This window comes from Liolophura sinensis, chromosome 13 (genome assembly GCF_032854445.1).
Source record: "Liolophura sinensis isolate JHLJ2023 chromosome 13, CUHK_Ljap_v2, whole genome shotgun sequence".
NCBI lineage: Eukaryota > Metazoa > Mollusca > Polyplacophora > Chitonida > Chitonidae > Liolophura > Liolophura sinensis.
Genome location: NC_088307.1, coordinates 1,652,919 through 1,677,300, shown reverse-complemented (window position 1 = coordinate 1,677,300; position 24,382 = coordinate 1,652,919). Strand labels below are relative to the sequence as shown.

General features: G+C 40.1%; 1 protein-coding gene across 8 annotated transcripts in view; it reads left to right on the top strand.

Annotated features, from left to right (window-relative positions):
- LOC135480701 (pre-B-cell leukemia transcription factor 1-like) overlaps positions 1-24,382 on the top strand; it is a 52,472-nt gene that overhangs the window by 15,891 nt on the left and 12,199 nt on the right. For 6 of the 8 annotated variants that reach the window (XM_064760608.1, XM_064760605.1, XM_064760604.1 and 3 more), the window contains exons 3-7: positions 19,082-19,332; positions 20,634-20,824; positions 21,698-21,833; positions 22,684-22,828; positions 23,539-23,669. In XM_064760608.1, the coding sequence (XP_064616678.1) occupies positions 19,082-19,332; positions 20,634-20,824; positions 21,698-21,833; positions 22,684-22,828; positions 23,539-23,669 (854 nt within the window). The remainder of the gene's footprint in view (positions 1-19,081; positions 19,333-20,633; positions 20,825-21,697; positions 21,834-22,683; positions 22,829-23,538; positions 23,670-24,382) is intronic. The other 2 variants (XM_064760606.1, XM_064760610.1) reach the window with 1 other exon arrangement.

The window sequence follows — 24,382 nt, the reverse complement described above, 5'->3', positions numbered from 1 at the left end:
GTACACTCCAAAAGGAAAAAAAAGAGCTTCTGTTTCTTTAACACTTCATTTTTAAATTCCATGTGTACATTAGTACAACATACATACATGTGTAAGCTTAAGCAGTTTGATTGGTCAGTACATGTAGATCTGAGATTTTGATTGATCAGAACATGTACATCTAGATCTGGGGTCTTGATTGGCCAGCACATGTAGATGTGGGCTTTTGATTGGCCAGTACATGTACATGCAGATTTGAGATTTTGATTGGCCAGGACATGTACATATTGAGTTGAGGTTTTGATTGGTCAATACCTGAAGATTTGGGGTTTTGATTGCCCAGGACTTTTAAGAAGATTTGGGATTGGCCAGTAGATCTATCTGTGGATTTGGGGTTTTGATTGGCCAGTAGATCTATCTGTAGATTTGGGGTTTTGATTGGCCAGTATCAGCTCCTATAGTTTTGGGGATTTGATTGATCTGTACCTGTAGATTTGGGATTTTGATTGGCAAGTATCAGCTCCTGTAGATTTGGGATTTTGATTGGCCAGTATCAGCTCCTGTAGATTTGGGGATTTGATTGGCCTGTACCTGTAGATTTGGGGTTTTGATTGTCCAGTATCAGCTCCTGTAGATTTGGGGATTTGATTGGCCTGTACCTGTGTATTTGGGGTTTTGATTGTCCAGTATCAGCTCCTGTAGATTTGGGGATTTGATCAGCCTATACCTGTAGATTTGGGATTTTCATTGGCCAGTATCAGCTCCTATAGATTTGGGGATTTGATTGGCCTGTACCTGTTGATTTGGGGTTTTGATTGTCCAGTATCAGCTCCTATAGATTTGGGGGCTTGATCGGCCTGTGCCTGTAGATTTGGGGTTTTGATTGTCCAGTATCAGCTCCTGTAGATTTGGGGATTTGATTGGCCTGTACCTGTGTATTTGGGGTTTTGATTGTCCAGTATCAGCTCCTGAAGATTTGGGGATTTGATTGGCATATACATGTAGATTTGGGGTTTTGATTGGCCAGTATCAGCTCCTGTAGATTTGGGGATTTGATTGGCATGTACATGTAGATTTGGGGTTTTGATTGTCCAGTATCAGCTCCTGTAGATTTGGTGATTGATTGGCCTGTACCTGTAAATCTGGCGTTTTGATTGTCCAGTATCAGCTCCTGAAGATTTGGGGATTTGATTGGCATGTACATGTAGATTTGGGGTTTTGATTGGCCGGTATCAGCTCCTGTAGATTTGGGGATTTGATTGGCATGTACATGTAGATTTGGGGTTTTGATTGGCCGGTATCAGCTCCTGTAGATTTGGGGATTTGATTGGCATGTACATGTAGATTTGGGGTTTTGATTGGCCAGTATCAGCTTCTGTAGATTTGGGGATTTGATTGGCATGTACATGTAGATTTGGGGTTTTGATTGGCCGGTATCAGCTCCTGTAGATTTGGGGTTTTGATTGGCATGTACGTGTAGATTTGGGGTTTTGATTGTCCAGTATCAGCTCCTGAAGATTTGGGGATTTGATTGGCATGTACATGTAGATTTGGGGTTTTGATTGGCCGGTATCAGCTCCAGTAGATTTGGGGTTTTGATTGGCCACTACCCTGTATACTACTAATATACATGTGGATTTCGTCACCTCCCTCTATTTTTTCACGCGAGAATAGACAGGGTTTATTTGTGATTACACATGAACTTGCCCAGCCTCACCCAGCTAAACATAATATACATGTGTGTGTGTAAGCTTACACCATAGCCCAGGTCATAACGTCAGAAAAAATCAATAGGTGGCTGGACAGAGTTACGCGATACACGAAGGGAGTAGGATGTGACTGTGAGCGGCGCAGTACAGCAGGTACAGCAGTGTCTGTGAAAACACAAGCCAAAGAAGGCCTGCCCATGCTGCTTCATTAAGACATTTATTATAGGTTGTCAGGTGTTTCTTTGGGGGATTTTTCCTTTCAAATGTTTTTTCCTTTTTATAATTCCTGTATTTGAAGTGACAAGCTCAAACCACATCCTGCCTGTCATTCTGCCTGACTTTTGCTCCCCAGGATCCCCTTGGTGTTCATGCTGTGCTTCTTGCAAGCTGCCTCAGCACTGTTTGTGAAGCGATACCCAGGACATTTGCATGTATCACTTCAGTTTCAGTCATGTACAGTGTAGATCACATGAGTGCTATATAGAAGAAGTACTGTACATCTTCTTCAAAATGTAACAAAAGTGTTACCCTGTATTGAAATATGGTTTGATAGTTTGAGTCTGCAGTGCACATTAACCATTACTGCAACTTGCCTGTTGATTTCATAATCAAGCCATTTTACATGATGATTATTATAAAGGTTTTATAAATTTCAAAATTTCTGAATTTATCAGGACTGTGTGCACACATACATTGTGTATTATTAGCCTGTTGGCACCGAAACACGATCCTGTATAGGTATTGTACTGTGGGCTGATTTGTTTTCGTCGTCAGAATTTTCTCTACAATTATTGGACGCATATTAAATATATTACTAGTATCTGGGACATTGCCAGTGAAGTTTCAGTCACAATTCTTGCAAATACCAAAGTGGTTTTCAAAGTTAAAGGGAATTTAAGCTCAAACAGAAGTACATGTGAATACTAAACTAGTGCGCCTTTTCGGAAGAACAAGCTGAAGTACATTTATTACAGCAGTGATTGTGTAGAATTCTTTGTTCAACTTAGCTTATATCCATGCTATTTCATGATACAACAATGAGGTGGGTTTGTACCTCACTTGTAGAAGAGCTGTTCCAAGGGAGACAAGTTTTTAGTTAACACAGTGAGGCTCGTTTCATCCCTGGTCATTGCCACTTAATATACAGTTAACTATTGAAGTTATAGTCCAGTTCTGTAGTTGGTGTGGAGGGTGTATACACCTATGGAGCGTCCAGTCCTCTGGTTGTCCAGCAGTTGACCATATGTCTGGTCATTTCCCCATTAGTGATGTGTAATGAGAGGAGCAGGCAGTGATGGGGTTTTAATGGGCTCATGGTTGTGTAATGTTACTCCAGCTGACAGACAGGACTGGGCTACAAATAAGCATTTACACTGTGGTATTGACATCTAGACTGCTAATAGGCCAGCTGGGCCTAATTCACATAGATTTACAAAGATGATAATTTTAACAGAATAAAGCAAAACTACAAAGAACAATGCCAGGCCATCAGTAAAAATTTTTTTGTTGGACATAACCTTAACGATCCTACAAAAGAAAAGTAAGATAAAGTTTTTATTGGGATTTTGATAGAATTTTTGTGTGTGTTTCTCCCCATGTTGATTTTATTAAAACTCATATTTTTTTCATTGGCTAAAATGAAAACACGGAAAAACCCCTTCGAATAAAGAATATTTAAGGATGGCCCCATAGCTTAAATTTAGGATTGAGTATGTACTAAGATTAAGATAAGATGGACATTGCAAGCCTATGTGGCCTACAACAGGTGTGAAAGTTGATTGACATTTGTCTGCTACAACATAAGATAAGATGGACATTGCAAGCCTATGTGGCCTACAACAGGTGTGAAAGTTGATTGACATTTATCTGCTACAACATAAGATAAGATGGACATTGCAAGCCTATGTGGCCTACAACAGGTGTGAAAGTTGATTGACATTTGTCTGCTACAACATAAGATAAGATGGACATTGCAAGCCTATGTGGCCTACAACAGGTGTGAAAGTTGATTGACATTTATCTGCTACAACATAAGATAAGATGGACATTGCAAGCCTATGTGGCCTACAACAGGTGTGAAAGTTGATTGACATTTATCTGCTACAACATAAGATAAGATGGACATTGCAAGCCTATGTGGTCTACAACAGGTGTGAAAGTTGATTAACATTTATCTGCTACAACATTACACATTATAAGTATTTATGTTAAAAATACTTGTTGAATTATTTTCACAATGAAAATTGCCATATACACTATCTTATAAGATATGTGAGATTAGACTGCTGATACATTTTTGTTTTGTGAAAATTTGAAAACAATGCAGTTTGCCATTAACATATTTACAGTGGTTGGATATTTCTAAAACCAGCTAGTGAGATTCATTTTGGTTAACCAATAAGGTTTCCCAGTGGTGAAGTGGGATGTGGTGTATTCTCTTAGTCATTCAGGGTTGGATATCTAGGGTGTCCAGATGATATGGGGGTATCAAGTGGGGATGTACTTTTAAAGGGGGTTGTGTTGTGAAACATTGGGCTTGATGATCAACATACTATGAAACTGGCAGGTTTAATTCATCCAGACTGTGGGAGATATCTGACAGGTGTGATCCGGTGGAACAGGAGGGATTAAAAGAAATTAAGTTTAATGCTAAAATGGTGTTCATTTAATTTGAATAATTTTTACTCCAGGTGTATAGATCACACTTCTGTGCCAGTATTTGTACAGCAGGGTGGTTACTGTAGTTGGTGAAATCACTTACATGTTGTTGAATATATTTGTCTTGGTCTGCCAGCAACCTGCGGATGGTGGTGGGTTTCCTCCGGGCTTTGCCTGGCTTCCTCCCACCAAAATGCTGGCCGTCGTTGTATAAGTGAAACATTCTTGAGGATGGCGTAGAACACCAATCAAATAAATAAATAAATAAATATATCTGTCTTGGGAATTGGACTTGGGATTATTGACCTGGAATGTCCATTTTGGTTGGCATCTGGTGTAAGAATGTTCTTTGCATAGATTACTTATAGACTCTCTTCTGGATGCCAGTAGTGAAGTATGGAGTTCAATACAGCCTAGAATTTGATATTGTCGAGGGCTCAGTTTATCTCTCTCCCAGAAAGGATCATCAGAGAGCTGTATCAGTGTTAGTTTAGGGGAACTGAGTATTTTATGTGAGTTGTTATTGTCATATATGGGGTGTTAACTGTTAGACTGAACCCAAAACTGCTTAGGTGACAACTGCAAAGTTGTGCTGTACAAACTGTCCGTGACACACTGTCTTCACCATCACGGTTAACAGCCATAGAGGAGGATAAACCTGTGCTGAAGACTGTGTAACCTTGAAAACTAGGAATACAGCAATCTGTCCACATTTGCAGTTGTAGCGCAAGTAATTACTGGAGGTTTAAACTTTTAAATTAGCAGATGTAACTCAGTCATGTAAGGATTGCCTGGCTTAACCAATACAGTAAATAGACCATGTTGTTGTCAAGTTGAAGACCTGTTCATTCTGGGTGGGTTAATTTTAATGATACCCTGTTGAAATATTGAAAAAAAAAAATATATGGGTATTTTAATTAATAAAATTAATTTTTGAGTATGTAGTATGCTCTTAAATTTTTACGGGTTAAAAGTCAACTGTCAAAGGAAATTGCACATAAATAAAATTGTCAGATCAAAAGAAACACAAATATTTTTTGTTTATAAAATGTCAGCAGCTGAAGTAAATAAATTTTGTTGCATGAAAACAACTTTTTAAAACTGGTCAGAACAGGACATCAAATACATCATGGAACAAGTCACAGACAGCCTCCATCTATAAATCAAATTATTTTACAATACACTGTATGTGTGTGGGAAGTGGTGGGGGATGAAGAGGGGAGGGGGGATGAAGAGGGAAGGGGGGATGAAGAGGGGAGGGGGGATGAAGAGGGGGGTGGAGCCGTTGTATAAAAAGTGTCATTTGCGGACTTGACATTTGTCTTTATTTACATTTACAATTGTCTGACCTTTGTCTGTGCAGTTTGACATCTGGTGGAAAGTAGATTTTTGTAAGTCTTAAGTAAGGTTGCTCTGATGCAGAAATCCTGTGTATTTTACTCACAGTTTCTTCCCAATACTCACAAAAATGTTGCCACATGCACCCCGAAGGATACAAAAACTCTGTCCCATAGCAAATCTGTAAGCAGTCAGATGAGCTGCAGCCAGTCAAAAGCTAGCCTTTTGCAAGACAGTAATACTTGAAGTGGAGGGACTTTGCTATCTTCAACTTGTGTGAGCTCACCTTTCACTATTCCTGTACATTCTGGGCCTGTACATCTAATGTTGCCTTCCCCTCTCCAGTAGTATGTGGGAAGGTCTCTCATCAACTTGAGGATTGTCGTGGGTTTTTTTGCACCATAATGCTGGCTGCGGTCACATTTGTGAAATTTTCTTGGTTACAGCGTAAAACACAAATCAAATAAATAAATAAATAAATAAATTAATTCTGGACCATTACTTTGGCACATTGAGGTCATGGCCGTAGGTGTTTTTCATGTTAAAGATTTCATACCTTCAAAGTACATGTAAAGTCAACCTGTGTTTACCTGCAGGATTACTCATCGTGCAGTATACAATTTCAGAAGAAAGTGGTCTAGTAGATTACAGTGAAAGTGGGACCAGGGAATACTCGGAATCCAATTTTCAGGAAAAAAAAAACTGGTCTGTTGAGCCAAGTTTAACTAAAAATCTCAGCTTGGCAAATGGGTCTCTTCTTGATCTTACAGTGCTTCAGTGGAATTCCGAAAAATACTTTCTTACTGATGCCCTCAGGACTTCAGGCCTAGCCTAAACCTTGGCTTACAAATGTACGAGTCTTGTGAAAAAATCCAGGATTTTCAAAGAGGGCATGTACCAGAGTGCAAAAACGTTTGTTCATCAGTGTCTCTGTAGCTGCCTACAGAGATACTGCATAGCTCCATGATATGATCATACATGCACATGTCACCTGTGTTAACCAATGAGGACTCTTGAATGGTGATTCCATCGTAGTTGAATGGCTGAAACTACCAATAAACTGTAGCGGCCAGCAGCCACCCAGAAGGCTTTTATACTACAGTAATGAAGTCTTTGCATGCAGCAAAGTGCAGATATTGCCAAAATCAAAATAGTATGCAGCTGATAGTGGTAGTAGTGGTTAATCCGTCACAGGTGATGCTGATACAGACGGATCACACATGGAATCACCTGTAGGTGTGCTGGGGACAGGAGCACTCATTGGTCAGTGTTGACAGTGGGCAGGTGATAGCTGTGACTGATCCATCACAGGTGAAGCTGATTCAGACGGATCACACATAGAGTCACCTGAAGGTGTGCTGAGGACAGGAACACCCAGTGGTCTAAGTGAATGTCCACAGTGGGCAGGTGATAGCCGTGACTGATCCGTCACAGGTACAGCTGATTCAGACGATTACACATAGAATCACCTGTAGGTGTGCTGAGGACAGAAACACCCAGTGGTCTAAGTGATATGCCCACAGTGGGCAGGTGATAGCTGTGACTGATCTGTCACAGGTGCAGCTGATCCAGACATCACATCTGGGAACTCCTGTAGATGTGCTTGGGACAAGAGCACTCAGTGGTCAGTGTTGACAGTGGGCAGGTGATAGCTGTGACTGATCCATCACAGGTGAAGCTGATTCAGACGGATCACACATAGAATCACCTGTAGGTGTGCTGAGGACAGAAACACCCAGTGGTCTAAGTATATGTCCACAGTGGGCAGGTGATAGCTGTGACTGATCCGTCACAGCTACAGCTGATTCAGACGGATTACACATAGAATCACCTGTAGGTGTGCTGAGGACAGAAACACCCAGTGGTCTAAGTGATATGCCCACAGTGGGCAGGTGATAGCTGTGACTGATCTGTCACAGGTGCAGCTGATCCAGACATCACATCTGGGAACTCCTGTAGATGTGCTTGGGACAAGAGCACTCAGTGGTCAGTGTTGACAGTGGGCAGGTGATAGCTGTGACTGATCCATCACAGGTGAAGCTGATTCAGACGGATCACACATAGAATCACCTGTAGGTGTGCTGAGGACAGAAACACCCAGTGGTCTAAGTGATATGTCCACAGTGGGCAGGTGATAGCTGTCACTGATCCGTCACAGGTAAAGCTGATTTAAACGGATCACACATAGAATCACCTGTAGGTGTGCTGAGGACAGAAACACCCAGTGGTCTAAGTGATTTGTCCACAGTGGGCACGTGATAGCTGTCACTGATCCATCACAGGTGATGCTGATCCAGACGGATCACAGATAGAATCACCTGTAGGTTTGATTTTTTTTTTTTTTTTTTGATTGGTGTTTTACGCCGTACTCAAGAATATTTCACTTATACGACGGCGGCCAGCATTATGGTGAGTGGAAACCGGGCACAGCCCGGGGGAAACCCACGACCATCCGCAGGTTGCTGGCAGACCTTCCCACTTACGGCCGGAGAGGAAGCCAGCATGAGTTGGACTTGAACTCACAGCGACCGCATTGGTGAGAGGCTCCTGGGTCATTACGCTGCGCTAGCGCGCTAACCGACTGAGCCCCGGAGGCCCCTTTACCCTGTAGGTTTGTTGAGGACAGAAAAACCCAGTGGTCTAAGTGATATGTCCACAGTGGGCAGGTGATAGCTGTGACTGATCCATCACAGGTGTCGCTGATTCAGACGGATCATACATAGAATCACCTGTAGGTGTGCTGAGGACAGAAACACCCAGTGGTTTAAGTGGTATGTCCACAGTGGGCAGGTGATAGCTGTGACTGATCCGTCACAGGTACAGCTGATTCAGACGGATCACACATGGAATCACCTGTAGGTGTGCTGAGGACAGAAACACCCAGTGGTCTAAGTGATATGTCCACAGTGGGCAGGTGATAGCTGTCACTGATCCATCACAGGTACAGCTGATTTAAACGGATCACAGATAGAATCACCTGAAGGTGTGCTAAGGACAGGAACACCCTGTAGTCTAAGTCATATGTCCACAGTGGGCAGGTGATAGCTGTCACTGATCTGTCACAGGTGATGCTGATTCAGACGGATCACACATGGAATCACCTGTAGGTGTGCTGAGGACAGAAACACCCAGTGGTCTAAGTGATATGTCCACAGTGGGCAGGTGATAGCTGTCACTGATCCATCACAGGTGCAGCTGATTCAGACATCTGGGAACTCCTGTAGATGTGCTTGGGACAAGAGCACTCAGTGGTCAGTGTTGACAGTGGGCAGGTGATAGCTGTCACTGATCTGTCACAGGTAAAGCTGATTCAGACGGATCACACATGGAATCACCTGTAGGTGTGCTGAGGACAGAAACACCCAGTGGTCTAAGTGATTTGTCTGCAAAGGAAAGTGTCTCTGGGGGCAGGTGCAAATCTTGAATGTACAAAGCACGTGTTTGTGCATGACCTGTATTCAAGGTTTTAGTCCCTTAATCAAGCAGTTTGTAGTGCTGCTGTGGCTATGATCTGCAGTGCAGCAGTTCACATTTACGGTACCATTCGAGATATGGCATAATACCTGTTCTGTAAGTGTTGCAAAATCTGGCATGTATGCTCAGGTTTACCATTGTGGTTTTCAGTGTCCATGTGCCCTTTTAATTAAAATTCAGACAGCCTGATTTTCTGTATCTGACTGAATGCGTGGATTGTGCAGGGTGAGATTTACAGCAGTGGTATACCATAGACCATAATCCTGGATGTTACCGATGCTCTCTGTAGTGACGTACATGTGGAGTTGAGTACAGCTGGGTATCAGCCAATGATGTCTGCTTGCATGAGCTGGTTTGATATTGCTGATGAAGCGCATTGCGGCCGCAGGACGGCATGATTTACTAGTGACAGACCCACGGCTAGGTATTGATCCAACAACGGCAGACCTCGTAGACTGCACCTCGTTTTTCTGGCAAGCGCAGTGTCTGTTGGCCCGGCCCTGTGAACTCAGCTCGGCCAATTCAGGGCGGCAGTGTTGACCTCAGCCAAATGTCTTCCGACTGTTTTGGCAGCTGAATTCCGTCAATGTTTCCATACTTATTGATTGGATAAAAGCCTGGAGGCGTCTTTCTGATATCAGGATACAGCCCCGACAAATCACGGTATCAGCAAGCTGACCTGATGTAATGAGGCTGAAAAAAGTTACGTCTCGTAGTGTACATGTATGTGGAGTGGGACAGGGTTCCATTACTGTAATTCTTCAACCTTTTCGCATTTTTGCAAGGTGTTTATTCAAGCGTATTCTGAAGGCATTATTCTGTGTAGCCTGATCAATTTATACTTTTTGTGAAGCGCTGAAATTGGCCAGTTAAACCAATGTAGTTTTGTTTCCAAAATCACCAAAGTCAAATTAAAAAATGTGCACAAATTACACTGAAATTTGCTCTTCATATGTGAAAAAGTTGAGGAATTTGGGTACCATTATCTGGTTTGCCTTTTAACCCTACCGTGTGTGGCTGGGGGACAAGCGACCCAACACCATGTTTCCAGCTACTGTAACATGGCACATCCCATTAGCCTCATGAAAATTCCTAAGTAGAAGTTGATGGAGTTGTTGATATACACGAGAGTGTGTCCAGTAGTCTGTGGTATTAAATAGGGGTGCTGCATTCTGTATGGACTGAAATTTGCATCTTTCCAGACACATCTGCTCCGTATTTTACGCAATACCTGGATTACATTTCTCTTCCAGGATCTAGCTGCCTTGACTGCAGGCACCTGTCCTTTATTTCAGTATTGAAGCATATGGAAAATATGGCCGTTTACTTTGCCACTCTCTCAGTGGACAGAGGCGAGTTAATTGCATTGAAAAGTACATGTAGTTAACCCTACAAGAAACTTTACCAGGTGGAATAGTCAAAGTGGTGGTTGTAGTTATTTGAATTCCCTCATAGTACTTCCAAATGCTGACAGCATTGGATTAGTTGAACCGTTAGCGGCTGTCAAGGGCGGATAATCCATGGAATCTATGTATTACGAAAACACGCAATATGTATTCTTGTTGAATTAATGGCTGAGTCAGCCAGTTTCCTGAGCAAACAAGGCTTAAGTAACAGTTGCTGTAAATGGATGATAAAAGTTTGGGATGATACAAGATGTTGTTATATTCAGATGGTTTGGATAATAAGTTTCCTGCCCTAGCTGGAGACAATATATGACAACACTGCCATACATAGTAATATCATAAAGCTTTTCCAGAACGACTCCACAGAAAGCAAACCAATGGGGAAGCAGCTTGTTTTCTAACCCCATGAGGTGGCGCTAGTGGGACGCAGGATCTCGATCCACCATTACGGCAAACATTTATTGTGGTGTCTACAATGTCACAGTGCATTCGTTTCTACTGTTACATCTTACTGTTGTTACTGTAATGTTGTCACAATGACTTGTGGAAACTAACTTTTGACATTAAATAAAGTGACATTTGACAGGAGTGATTAATTTTGATATGCAGTACATGTAAATGTATTGCAGGTTTTGATGTTATCACTACATGTCATCTGAGTGCTGGAACTAACGACACCCAGACCCTATATATAGGGTTCAGGATCAGGCTAGATCAGATTGTGGGCACTAAAACCTAGACATGATACAGCTGTGTAATTGTTTTGTTTTAATCAATAGGAAGCGTGGTAGTTTTGTTTTTTTTAGTGAAATACAATGATGTGTGTAGCAGGTGTGTTGTTCTTGTATGAAAAATACGGTACTTTCAGATTTTTATTCTGAGGTGAAACCATGGAAATTTTTCATTAAATATACAGTATCATCAATTTGGAATTGGTTAGAGGTACGTGTGCAAGTTCTGGATTAAAAGTATACCATTTTCTTATTGGAAATTGATCTAAAAAAAAAATGCTGTGTGAGATGCGTGTTAATTGGAGCCAGAGACACTGGGATTAACATTACACATCTGATAAGGCTGGCTTAACTGTGTCACAAAGCCAGCGTGTTCAAACCTTATGCTCATGGATGTACATTTTATTTCTGATGTTTTATTTCACTTAATGTTTACAACATGTTTATGGAATATATCACTTGGAAAGGTGGGAATGAAACCCCTAGGGACTTCTTCTAATCCGTTTTGAATTCTAATAGAATTTGTTTTTGTTGAACTTCTAGATAAATATGAAAATTATTTATAATAATACCATAAACACATGCAATGTCAGTAGAATATAAAAAAAATATATATATATTTGTGGATTTGAGGTTTGTTTCTGGTAGGTCGATAAAGGTACATGTTAAAAGATGGCCATAAAAAGTGGCTTCCGGTACATGTATCTTGGACAGTAACCTGTGGGGTTTTCCTATTACATTACATGGAGGTATGCTTCAGAGGTTTGGTGTTAAATACTTCATACATGAATATTGTAACCTGTGGGGTTTTCCTATTACATTACATGGAGATATGCCTCAGAGGCTTGGTGTTAAATACTTCATACATGAATATTGTAATTTGTGGGGTTTTCCTATTACATTACATGGAGATATGCCTCAGAGGTTTGGTGTTAAATACTTCATACATGAATATTGTAATTTGTGGGGTTTTCCTATTACATTACATGGAGATATGCCTCAGAGGTTTGGTGTTAAATACTTCATACAAGAATATTGTAACCTATGGGCTTTTCCTATTACATTACATGGAGATATGCCTCAGAGGTTTGGTGTTAAATACTTCATACATGAATATTGTAACCTGTGGGGTTTTCCTATTACATTACATGGAGATATGCCTCAGAGGTTTGGTGTTAAATACTTCATACATGAATATTGTAACCTGTAGGGTTTTCCTATTACATTACATGGAGGTATGCCTCAGAGGTTTGGTGTTAAATACTTAATACATGAATATTGTAACCTATGGGCTTTTCCTATTACATTACATGGAGATATGCCTCAGAGGTTTGGTGTTAAATACTTCATACATGAATATTGTAACCTGTGGGGTTTTCCTATTACATTACATGGAGATATGCCTCAGAGGTTTGGTGTTAAATACTTCATACATGAATATTGTAACCTGTAGGGTTTTCCTATTACATTACATGGAGATATGCCTCAGAGGTTTGGTGTTAAATACTTCATACATGAATATTGTAATTTGTGGGGTTTTCCTATTACATTACATGGAGGTATGCCTCAGAGGTTTGGTGCTAACTACTACATACATGAATATTGTAATTTGTGGGGTTTTCCTATTACATTACATGGAGATATGCCTCAGAGGTTTGGTGTTAAATACTTCATACAAGAATATTGTAACCTATGGGCTTTTCCTATTACATTACATGGAGATATGCCTCAGAGGTTTGGTGTTAAATACTTCATACAAGAATATTGTAACCTATGGGCTTTTCCTATTACATTACATGGAGATATGCCTCAGAGGTTTGGTGTTAAATACTTCATACATGAATATTGTAACCTATGGGCTTTTCCTATTACATTACATGGAGACACACCTCAGAGATTTGGTGCTAACTCCTGTTGCATTACATTACATGAAGAAACATGTACACGTCAGAAGTTTGGTGCTAAATACTTCTTACGTGAGTATTGTATTTGACTTAACATTTCTGCCCATGACTAAGTTTGCCACATTTTGAGAGTATCATTGACCTTGCAAAGGTGTTTTGAGGGTTGTTTGGAAAGTAGGATCATGTCCTACTGGAAAAATAGGAGTTTGCTGCACCTATGAGTTAATATTTTGTGACCTTCATTTGTCTCTGAAAATGTGCTTGTAGCAGTTTCCCCGTGTTCACAAATGCACTTTCAGTGAAGCACTTATTAAACAAAAACTATCTCTGGGATAGTTGTTAAGTGTGGTAATTCATGCATATGGAATGCAAGTTTTTCAAAAATCTTTTACCATGTCTTGAACACAACAACACTGACTGTTGAAGTTAAAAAATCAGTCTGAATTTCATAAAAAAAACCCCCATAAAATTATGTTAACAAGGAAAAGAAATGAATTCATTACATTTGAATTTTACTACTTCAGGTGAGCAACACGGTGTGTTTATTTAATACATGGCAGTACATGTATGTCACCATCCCATGGATTGGTTAAATTAATAGAGACCTGCTGGTTGGTGTATCGTTGTACATTCTGATTAACGATGCCTTTATGGGACGTCTGGAACGGACGCCCTGCTCTATAAGTGGGTAATCAAAAGCATTATTTCATATAATATTTATTTCTAATACGATATAACTGTCTGGGAATTGAATTTATGGAGATATAATGGATGTATGGCTCATGCAATATTGAGGAGTTTGTGGCAGAGATAGCAGTTCTCTGTAGTCCAGTTTATGTGCCAATTAATATGCTGTCTTGTTAAGAGCATTGCTCATTCCGGATCTTCTACATTTAGATTAACGTGTAGCGTGGTCTTGTCCTTACTGAGGCTTAGCATTAGACTTCAAGGTCTTCTCTGTTGGTTTTTTTTTGCTTTGTTTTCATTTATGTTAGGCTGTTAGCAAGTCTGTAAGAGATTTAGAGGAATGGTGAATCATGGTGGTGTTGGACACACATAGACGGTACCTGCAGTTGGAGATCAGCACATATGCTTCTGAATGTTAGCGCCCATGTGGGGGCTTTAAAACCTTGAAAACCAGGGCCCAGTGGGCTTAAAGTATATTAGCTGGTAGTGGAATTATAAATTTTAGCCAAACTCGGCAGCCCGAGTTGTCCAAAGTCAAGTAGAAGAGCAGCAGATCTTGTTTATATTATAAGAAAGCCCAGGAATTGAGCATCAACTTATACTGCATTTGACCTAAAGTTTGATATTTAAAACTGGACTTCCAACATCAAATAAAGTTGTTAAATAATAATAACAAATAATAAGGTCATTTGCTTGATCCACTTGTGTGTATAGATGTGAATGTGAAAAGGTAAGCTACTTGTAATAAGGTCACTTGCTTGATCCACTTGTGTGTATAGATGTGAATGTCAAAAGGTAAGCTACTTGTAATAAGGTCACTTGCTTGATCCACTTGTGTGTATAGATGTGAATGTGAAAAGGTAAGCTACTTGTAATAAGGTCACTTGCTTGATCCACTTGTGTGTATAGATGTGAATGTGAAAAGGTAAGCTACTTGTAATAAGGTCATTTGCTTGATCCACTTGTGTGTATAGATGTGAATGTGAAAAGCTCAGGTACAATGTAATAAGGTCACTTGCTTGATCCACTTGTGCGTATAGATGTGAATGTGAAAAGGTAAGCTACTTGTAATAAGGTCACTTGCTTGATCCACTTGTGCGTATAGATGTGAATTTGAAAAGCTCAGGTACAATGTAATAAGGTCACTTGCTTGATCCACTTGTGTGTATAGATGTGAATGTGAAAAGGTAAGCTACTTGTAATAAGGTCACTTGCTTGATCCACTTGTGTGTATAGATGTGAATTTGAAAAGGTAAGCTACTTGTAATAAGGTCACTTGCTTGATCCACTTGTGTGTATAGATGTGAATGTGAAAAGGTAAGCTACTTGTAATAAGGTCACTTGCTTGATCCACTTGTGTGTATAGATGTGAATGTGAAAAGGTAAGCTACTTGTAATAAGGTCACTTGCTTGATCCACTTGTGTGTATAGATGTGAATTTGAAAAGCTCAGGTACAATGTAATAAGGTCACTTGCTTGATCCACTTGTGTGTATAGATGTGAATGTGAAAAGGTAAGCTACTTGTAATAAGGTCACTTGCTTGATCCACTTGTGTGTATGGATGTGAATGTGAAAAGGTAAGCTACTTGTAATAAGGTCACTTGCTTGATCCACTTGTGTGTATAGATGTGAATTTGAAAAGCTCAGGTACAATGTAATAAGGTCACTTGCTTGATCCACTTGTGGGTATAGATGTGAATGTGAAAAGGTAAGCTACTTGTAATAAGGTCACTTGCTTGATCCACTTGTGTGTATAGATGTGAATATGTGAAAAGCTCAGTTCTTTAAAAGCCTTCTTGTGGAGTGAATATTACCATGTTACACTTACATGTAGCTCATTTGGTTTTCCCATTGAGCTCATTTGGGGTTCCCATTGATCTCATGTGCTGTTCCACTGACTTCATTTCCTTCTCTGACTTCATTCTCTCACAATCTCTCCCTGTTCCACCTGACTACAAAGTCCACCTCCCCTCCACCATCCACGCCTGTACAAGCTCACCCTCACATAATACAGCCCCTCCTCTCCACCATCCACCCAGGCACAAGCTCACCCTCACATGTAATCGGCCCCTGTTAGAGGGCCTCTGTGGGAGGGCCCCTGTGAGATGGCCCCTCTGAGACGGGCCCCTGTGAGATGTCACTTGAGAACAACTAAGCCTGAACAGGGAGAATAAGTCACTGCCAGGCCATGGCATCTCCTGCAGGATTTTGTCAAGCAGTGTCTGCCTACAGTCTCATCAAAGTTTAATTAATGGAACAAGGCAGCAGGCAAATCGCCCGAATATTTCATCCTGTGTCCGGATCTGGGAGGTCTTAGTGGCTGGATTACTGTGAGGCTTCTCCCCATCCTCCCCAGGGACAAGTCACAGCATCTTTTTTTACGTCCTTGAACCGATTATGTCTGTTATGGTGACATTTGCTTGCTTTCAACTCAAACTGTGCAGAGATATTTACAGGGTAGCGAGAAGGCTGGAAGCATTAAGATTTATTTATTTATTTATATGATTGGTGTTTTACGTCATACTCAAGAACTTTTCACTCATACGTGTACAACTGTGGCTAGCATTATGGTGGGAGGAAAGCAGGCAGAGAGAAACCCACCAAACCCAGATCAATTTATTGACTGTCCTGTGGTCTGGGCAGAGTGCGAGAGAGAAGTGTTAACAATAAAGATGTTCTGGAAAATATTAACACACAAGTTTATATTGAAATCTGAAATGAAAGCTGGAATTAAATTTTAATAAATAACACCTCTGTTAAAGGTGAATTTGACCTTGTGGTGACCTTGTACTTACACTTACATATGTCTGCAAGTTTTTATGCGCAGTTACATTGAATTTGAATCAGTCCAGGCTCCAAAGTTTCCATAATTGTCGTAGGTAAGAAACAAGCATATGTGCCGTTACAGGTAGCTACTTCAGTCCCTGTCATTATGCGAGTGATACCAGCAGGAAATGTGGAAACTTGGTCTTAGTAACAAAAGAGAAGTGAAATATTCTTGAGTATGGCATAAAGCACCAATCAAATAAATAAATAAATACATAATAACAAAAGAAAACCCCCATGGCTGTGATGAATATTGACCTCCATTTACATGTGTGTGTTTGATGGGTAGGTTCATTGTATAAGGTATATTAGCCTAAATGACTATAAATTTCTGCCATGACTAACTGCTGTCGAGTTCTTTTGATTTGTTTTAAGGTTTGTTTAGAATACGCAGTGATATTGTACTGGAAAATTGTAAGTCTCAGCACCAAAAATAAGATTTTGTGACATTTTTATTTACCTCTGATAATGCGTTTTTGTGGACGTCATTTAGGATACTTGTATAATCGACACAGCGCAGGTTGTATTATCAACACCATTTATTGTAATTACTTCTACAATTGACACATCGCAGGTTGTATTAGCGACACCACTTATTGTAATTACTTCTACAATTGACACAGCGCAGGTTGTATTATCAACACCACTTATTGTAACTACTTCTACAATTGACACATCACAGGTTGTATTATCAACACCACTTATTGTAATTACTTCTACAATTGACACAGCGCAGGTATATTTTCAACACCACTTATTGTAATTACTTCTACAAATGACACAGCACAGGTTGTATTATCAACACCACTTATTGTAATTACTTCTACAATTGACACAGCGCAGGTTGTATTATCAACACCACTTATTGTAACTACTTCTACAATTGACACATCACAGGTTGTATTATCAACACCACTTATTGTAATTACTTCTACAATTGACACAGCGCAGGTTGTATTGGCAACACCACTTACTGTAATTACTTCTACAGTTGTCACAGCGCAGGTTGTATTAGCAACACCACTTATTGTAATTACTTCTACAATTGACATATTGCAGGTTGTATTAACGACACTATTTATTGTAATTTCTTGTATAATTGACACATCGCAGATTGTATTAGCAACACTACTTACTGTAATTTCTTGCATAATTGACACATCCCGACATGTACTTGTGGTTATATTAGTGACACTACTTATTGTAATTACTTGCATAATTGACACATTGCAACATATATTCGTGGTTATATTAGTGACACTACTTATTGTAATTACTTGCATAATTGACACATTGCAACATATGTTCGTGGTTATATTAGTGACACTACTTATTGTAATTACTTGCATAATTGACACATTGCAACATATGTTCGTGGTTATATTAGTGACACTACTTATTGTAATTACTTGCATAATTGACACATTGCAACATATATTCGTGGTTATATTAATGACACTACTTATTGTAATTTCTTGCATAATTGACACATTGCAACATATATTCGTGGTTATATTAGTGACACTACTTATTGTACTTTCCCATACTGTTATTAAGTGAGTGCTACTTGAGTACTAGCCTTAGTGCTGTAAGTAGGTTACAAGGTATTTGGCATATTTAATACATGAGGGCCAAGCACATGCTCAACTTGCCACTGAGGGTTGTACATGCATATGTAATTACACTGTACTATCACACATTCCACCACATTAAACCAGAATGGGATTCTTAAAATGTAATTTGAGATCTGAGATTAAAAAAATGCAGTAACTTGACTACTTGTAATACCAGTGATTTTGGTAAACGTAATGAGTAAACTGTGATGATATCTGAGAGTGTTAGTGGATTTATTATGCATGAGTGTTTTAATGACTTTCAGCCCCCAGGTGTTTTACAGTCTTTCGCAAGACTGAATACCTCTTGTTCGTAGAGCTATAAGTACATGTATAATGGACTAAAAGGTTGATATGCCTCATATGTCGTACTTCCCACAGTTACCTGTATACACTTACTTTTACATGTAAATGTTGAGGTAAATGTACAAATAACACAGAGATGTAAATTTAGTGGCCCTCACTTGCTTATTTATATAATAGGATTGTATTCATCAGTTAATACATGTATATTGAAAATTTATTTCTATTCAAGTGTTACAGTATTGAGTATGTCTTTGGCCTTACGTTCAACTGGCCTCTGATTATGTGTTACAGAATTCAGTATTTAGTATCTCTAGCCTAATGTTCCCCAGAGCTCCATTCATGTGATACAGTGTTGAGTATTGTGTGTTCCCCTGACCTCTGTTCATGTGTTGAGTATATAGTTTCTCTGCGTCCGATTTTTTCACCTGACCTCTAATCATGTGTTACAGTATTGAGTATCCGAGGGGCACAAGAAGAAGAACCCCCTGACCCTCAGCTTATGAGATTGGACAACATGTTGATAGCGGAGGGCGTGGCCGGGCCAGAGAAGGGTGGGGGCCCGTCGGCTGCGGCAAGTGCAACAGCGGCAGCTTCAGGTGGGCCAGGCCAACCCGACAATGCCATAGAACACTCAGACTATAGGGCCAAGCTCGCACAGATCAGACAAATCTACCACACAGAGCTGGAGAAATATGAACAGGTGAGCCTCGGGAAGCAGGTCAGTTGTCTTAGATTTCTCACCTGAGTTCAGTGATAGGAGGATGTAAATCACGGTGCCTGTGCAACATGTAGTGGAGTATATATGAAGTATATACAGGTAAATCGATAGTTACAGGAATGACCTCTGGGCAGGTATAAAAGTCTACAGGTACAGGGATACCTGATTGCACAACATGCACAAACCTCTGGGCAGGTATATAAGTCTACAGGTACAGGGATACCTGATTGCACAACATGCACAAACCTCTTGGCAGGTATATTAGTCTACAGGTACGGGGATACCTGATTGCACAACATGCACAGATCTCTGTGTAGGTATATAAGTCTACAGGTATGGGGATACCTGATTGCACAACATGCACAAACCTCTGGGCAGGTATATAAGTCTACAGGTATGGGGATACCTGATTGCACAACCTGCACGAACCTCTGGGCAGGTATATGTCTACAGGTACAGGAATATGGGCGTACGACCACCATGTATCTGTCAGTTGGTTACCAGAGCTACTTTAGTTACCTGTCACAAGCCTAGAGGTTCAATACAGTGTGTGATTATTTGTAAGATTTCTGATTCAAGTCAATATTTAAAACCTTGTTGAAGTGCTTATGGGAGTTGATATTGGGAAACATTTGTCTGAAGGTTTGATTTAGGAGGTGGTCAAAATTGTAAACTCTAGCGTCCAGAAATAAACTTTAAAGTGGGACTTCAATTTTGACACGTCAGAAATGTCTTTGTAGAAGGATTTCCAGAATAGAGATGGAACAATTAGTGTTTTTGACCTAAAATTGCGCCCCTAAAAAGGCCATTTCTAGAGGTACTTAAAGGTGACAAAGTCTACTTTTTCTCATTTTAGGATTTTAGATCATTTATCAGTTCTATATGTATACACCCCTTATTATCTGTTCATCAGTCTAGCTTGCTCATATCTTGAAAACTAATGAGAAGAGAATCATGAAACTGTCAGGTTGCATTGGGTATATGAGACACTTGTGGGTGCTGCTGATGCCAATCTTTTGGTCTGTTGGAAATTTGAAATTCTGTATGTTACCCTCTGAACATACATTGTACTTGAGTGTATGTTAAAGGTATGCTGTATGATTATGAAAAGCAGTGTTGGTTGGCATAGAAGCTAGTCACTATCTTTGGTTGTATCTCGTCTGGTATATGTCACCATGATATGGGTGAAATATTGCTGATGTGGCGTTAAGCCATAATCATTCATTCATTCATTCGTCTTGTATATGTGTGCTATAATCTGATACCCCACTTCATTTTTTTAGGCTTGTAACGAGTTTACGACCCACGTGGTGAACCTGCTGCGGGAACAGAGCCGCACCCGTCCTATCGCCCCCAAAGAGATTGAGAGAATGGTCAGCATCATCAGGAAGAAGTTTGCAGCCATCGAGATGCAGCTGAAACAGAGCACCTGTGAGGCAGTGATGATTCTTAGGTCACGCTTCCTGGATGCCAGGTACTGTAGGTCTATCATATCTAATAAGAAATAAGTCATTCTAATAGTTAGAGCAGAGCACCTGCGAGGCAGTCATGATTCTTAGGTCACGCTTCCTGGACGCAAGGTAGGTCTATCATATCTGATAAGAAATAAGTCATTCTAATAGTTAGAGCAGAGCACCTGCGAGGCAGTCATGATTCTTAGGTCACGCTTCCTGGACGCAAGGTAGGTCTGTCGTATCTGATAAGAAATAAGTCATTCTAATAGCTAGAGCAGAGCTACCTGTAAGGCATTGATGATTTTTAGGTCACACTTCCTGGATGCCAGGTAAGTCTGACATATTGAATGACAAATTGGAAACAGCCCAGATGGTATTCAGTAAAGCAGCTTAGCAAATTAAGACACGGTCTCAAAAATTTACTGGTATAATTCCCATGTCTCCAATCACAACATTGGAGTGGGAAAGGGGTCGAGCATCCGTCCCATAAGCACTAGACTCGGGGTTCAAATCCACAGTAGGTTATTGCAGAGACCTTGGTTGGCAGATTTCTAGCTACTTCCCTGGCTTTTGGCTCAGTCTGAATGGCAAAGTACTGGTTGACTCTTTGAGTATACTGTAACTGACTGGTGTCTTTAGCATGGCACTGCAGTGAGGCTGCACTATAATTATGTCAGCATTGGAATAGGTCTGCTGCAAGGAAGTCCCTTAATGTAGGTGTCAGTAGGTGTGGAAGGATATGTAAAATGGCATACAAACCAGCAAATGCACACTTCTTGTCTAGTCCTGAATGACCTGCTGATGTACCATTGTTGATAATTTAAAATCAGTTTTTACAAATATGGTGTAAATGTTTTATCAAGATTGTTTTTTTTTGTTTTTTTTTATTTCAGGCGAAAGAGGAGAAATTTTAGCAAACAGGCGACAGAGATTCTCAACGAGTATTTTTACTCTCACCTGAGTAATCCATACCCCAGTGAGGAAGCCAAGGAGGAACTGGCCAGGAAGTGCGGTATTGCTGTCTCACAGGTAAGCACATCTGGCACCTCACCTATATGCCTGTTTATGACGCGTGTGCTGGTTTTGTTCTTAAAAGCAAAGACCACTATAAAATGAAGTATATATCAGATGACCATAAAAAAAGTCTCCAGGAAAAAAGTTAGGTTTATTTTTTTTTTGAAGTTTTTCTAACAGTAAAATTGTTACACAGTGATCTCTTGTGACCCAGAAGATATCACTTGCATCCCATCTATACTTTTTGCCTGAAAATATTCGTTTTTAAGGGCCTTTCATCTGATACATACTTCATTTTAGTGTTTTCTTTGCATTTAAGACAACAGTACTTGTTAGGGCTTTTACAGTTACTCCTATTTTTGCTATTTCCTTGAGGCCATGCTACATGGGCCAAGCGATCTAATAGGTTGCACATGAGGGCAATTAGTGTCTGATTAATGAGGCTGAATGTTTAACTCAGCTTCTATAGGTTTGTCTGTCCGTAAAGGGGCACATGATTTTTCTGCAAAGTGAGGAATTCCTTTGTTTTGACAAATCAATAATTCCGTTTGCAGCAACAAGAAAAGAATTTATTAGAAGTTTTTTTTTATGTTTATGATGTAGAATAATTGATTCAGAGACACCTACAACTTCAGTAGTGTGCTTCGCTACCTACTACTTCTGGAAGTACTTATTTTGAGCATTGCAATATCCAATAATTATGTTTTGTATTAGGTGACAAAAACTGGAACCTGTGTCACAGTTTGAATACAGCAAACAAAAATCCTTTTTCCGTGACCATAATCACATACCTGAGAAAGTCAGGAGGTTTTTCGGGTATGAATACATGAAATACACTGTTACATGTAGATGTTGCTGTTTGCAGGTGTCCAACTGGTTTGGTAACAAGAGGATTCGCTACAAGAAAAACATAGGCAAGGCTCAGGAGGAGGCTAATCTGTATGCGGCAAAGTCTGCGGCGGCTGCAGCCGCTCAACAGTCTGTGGGGGGTCAGGATGGGTCGTCACAGGGTAGGGGCGCAGCACTAGGGCCTACAGGCCCGTGTTAACACCGCACCAGTCAGAGGATAATTTACTGAGCAAGTCTGTAAAGTACTAAAGCTGGACTAGTCATGAGTACTTTGACAAAGAATGTATTACGTACCATTTTGAACATATATGTACCTCAATTTAAGGATACACCATGAAAAAAAAATTCTGTTTTTCTCGTGAAGGTCGATCTGTAAAAGTGCTCTCTCAAAAGCTCATAAAGGCCTGAGAATGGTACTTTTGATGTCAACACCTAATTTTTCTAATGAGAAATTACTGTAAAGTTTTAAATTCACCTCAAGTTTAGCATTTTTCAAATTACACATTTTGCTAGATTCTGTTTGATCCACCCACCACATAGCATTTTTGTGAAGTTCGATTGATTTCTTATCATCAAAAAGACCACCTTGGGGCACGCTTAAATACATCTGCCTTTCCTGAATTCAGCTGAAGCCAGACTGAGGCAGGACTTGCCTATCTCTTACACCAACCAATCATTTACATGAACGATTCTGTACCCCTTTAAGACATCTGTATCGAATTTCAAATTCCATTGCCAAAAATTAAGCATTGCAATAATGTTAAAATTTTGATTTAATTCAGTAATGGCGCTGTGGAATTGGCCACGAGTAGTTTTTTTCTCCACCTGTTTAATGTTACCTGCCCTAACACCATGTTGTACATTGTTGCAGGATCTGTTGGTTACGGAATGGCCCCCACCTCACAGCCTGGCGGCCTCGGGGGGCAGGGAATGTACATGAACCTGAACGGGGAGAACTACCAAAGTCCAGAGACCAATGTGAGTGCTAACATCCAGTCTCAGGTAACGATCAACTCTGTATGATCACCAGCTTACCTGTATGATTGATAACTTGCGTTCACACTTCCTGAGCTGTGATGATAACCCGCAGGCAGGCGCTTTACACAACTGCATTTTGATGTTCCTAACCAGTTTTTCTTATCCGTGGGTTGGTTCTGATATTTAGCGCTGAAGACAACATTTAAAAAAGGGGAAAAAATGAAAAATTTTTGGAAATTTTTGTAAAGTAATGCCATTTTACCCAGAGTTAGCATCAAAATATTAAACAGTTGAATGAATGTCCTGTTTTCCTGCCATGGGCTATTACTACGAATCATAATGTGTGAACACCTGTTAGCTCTAGTGATTTGACCTTATTTCACCTGATTTACAAATGACCTATACTTGTATATTGTCCCATGTCATTACATCAGTAATGCTTGGTTATCTCCCCTTTCCCCCCATCCTCTTTCCTCTTTATGGGAGGCCATGAGGTGACATCTAAGCCAATATATACATGTGTTTATATACCTTTACTAGGCTGGGGTGATTCTGTGACAGTATGTTTTTTGTTCAAATGCTGGAATGGTGAAGAAGTCCTTTTGTCTGGTCCATTGCTTTACCCATTCTGACAGTGCATGTGTGTTGTCTTTTTGCTCATGTGGTTGTTGTATTTTTAACCTTGTCTGTGATTGTGAGGCATGTTACTGTGTTGTTTTTATCATGTGATAACATGA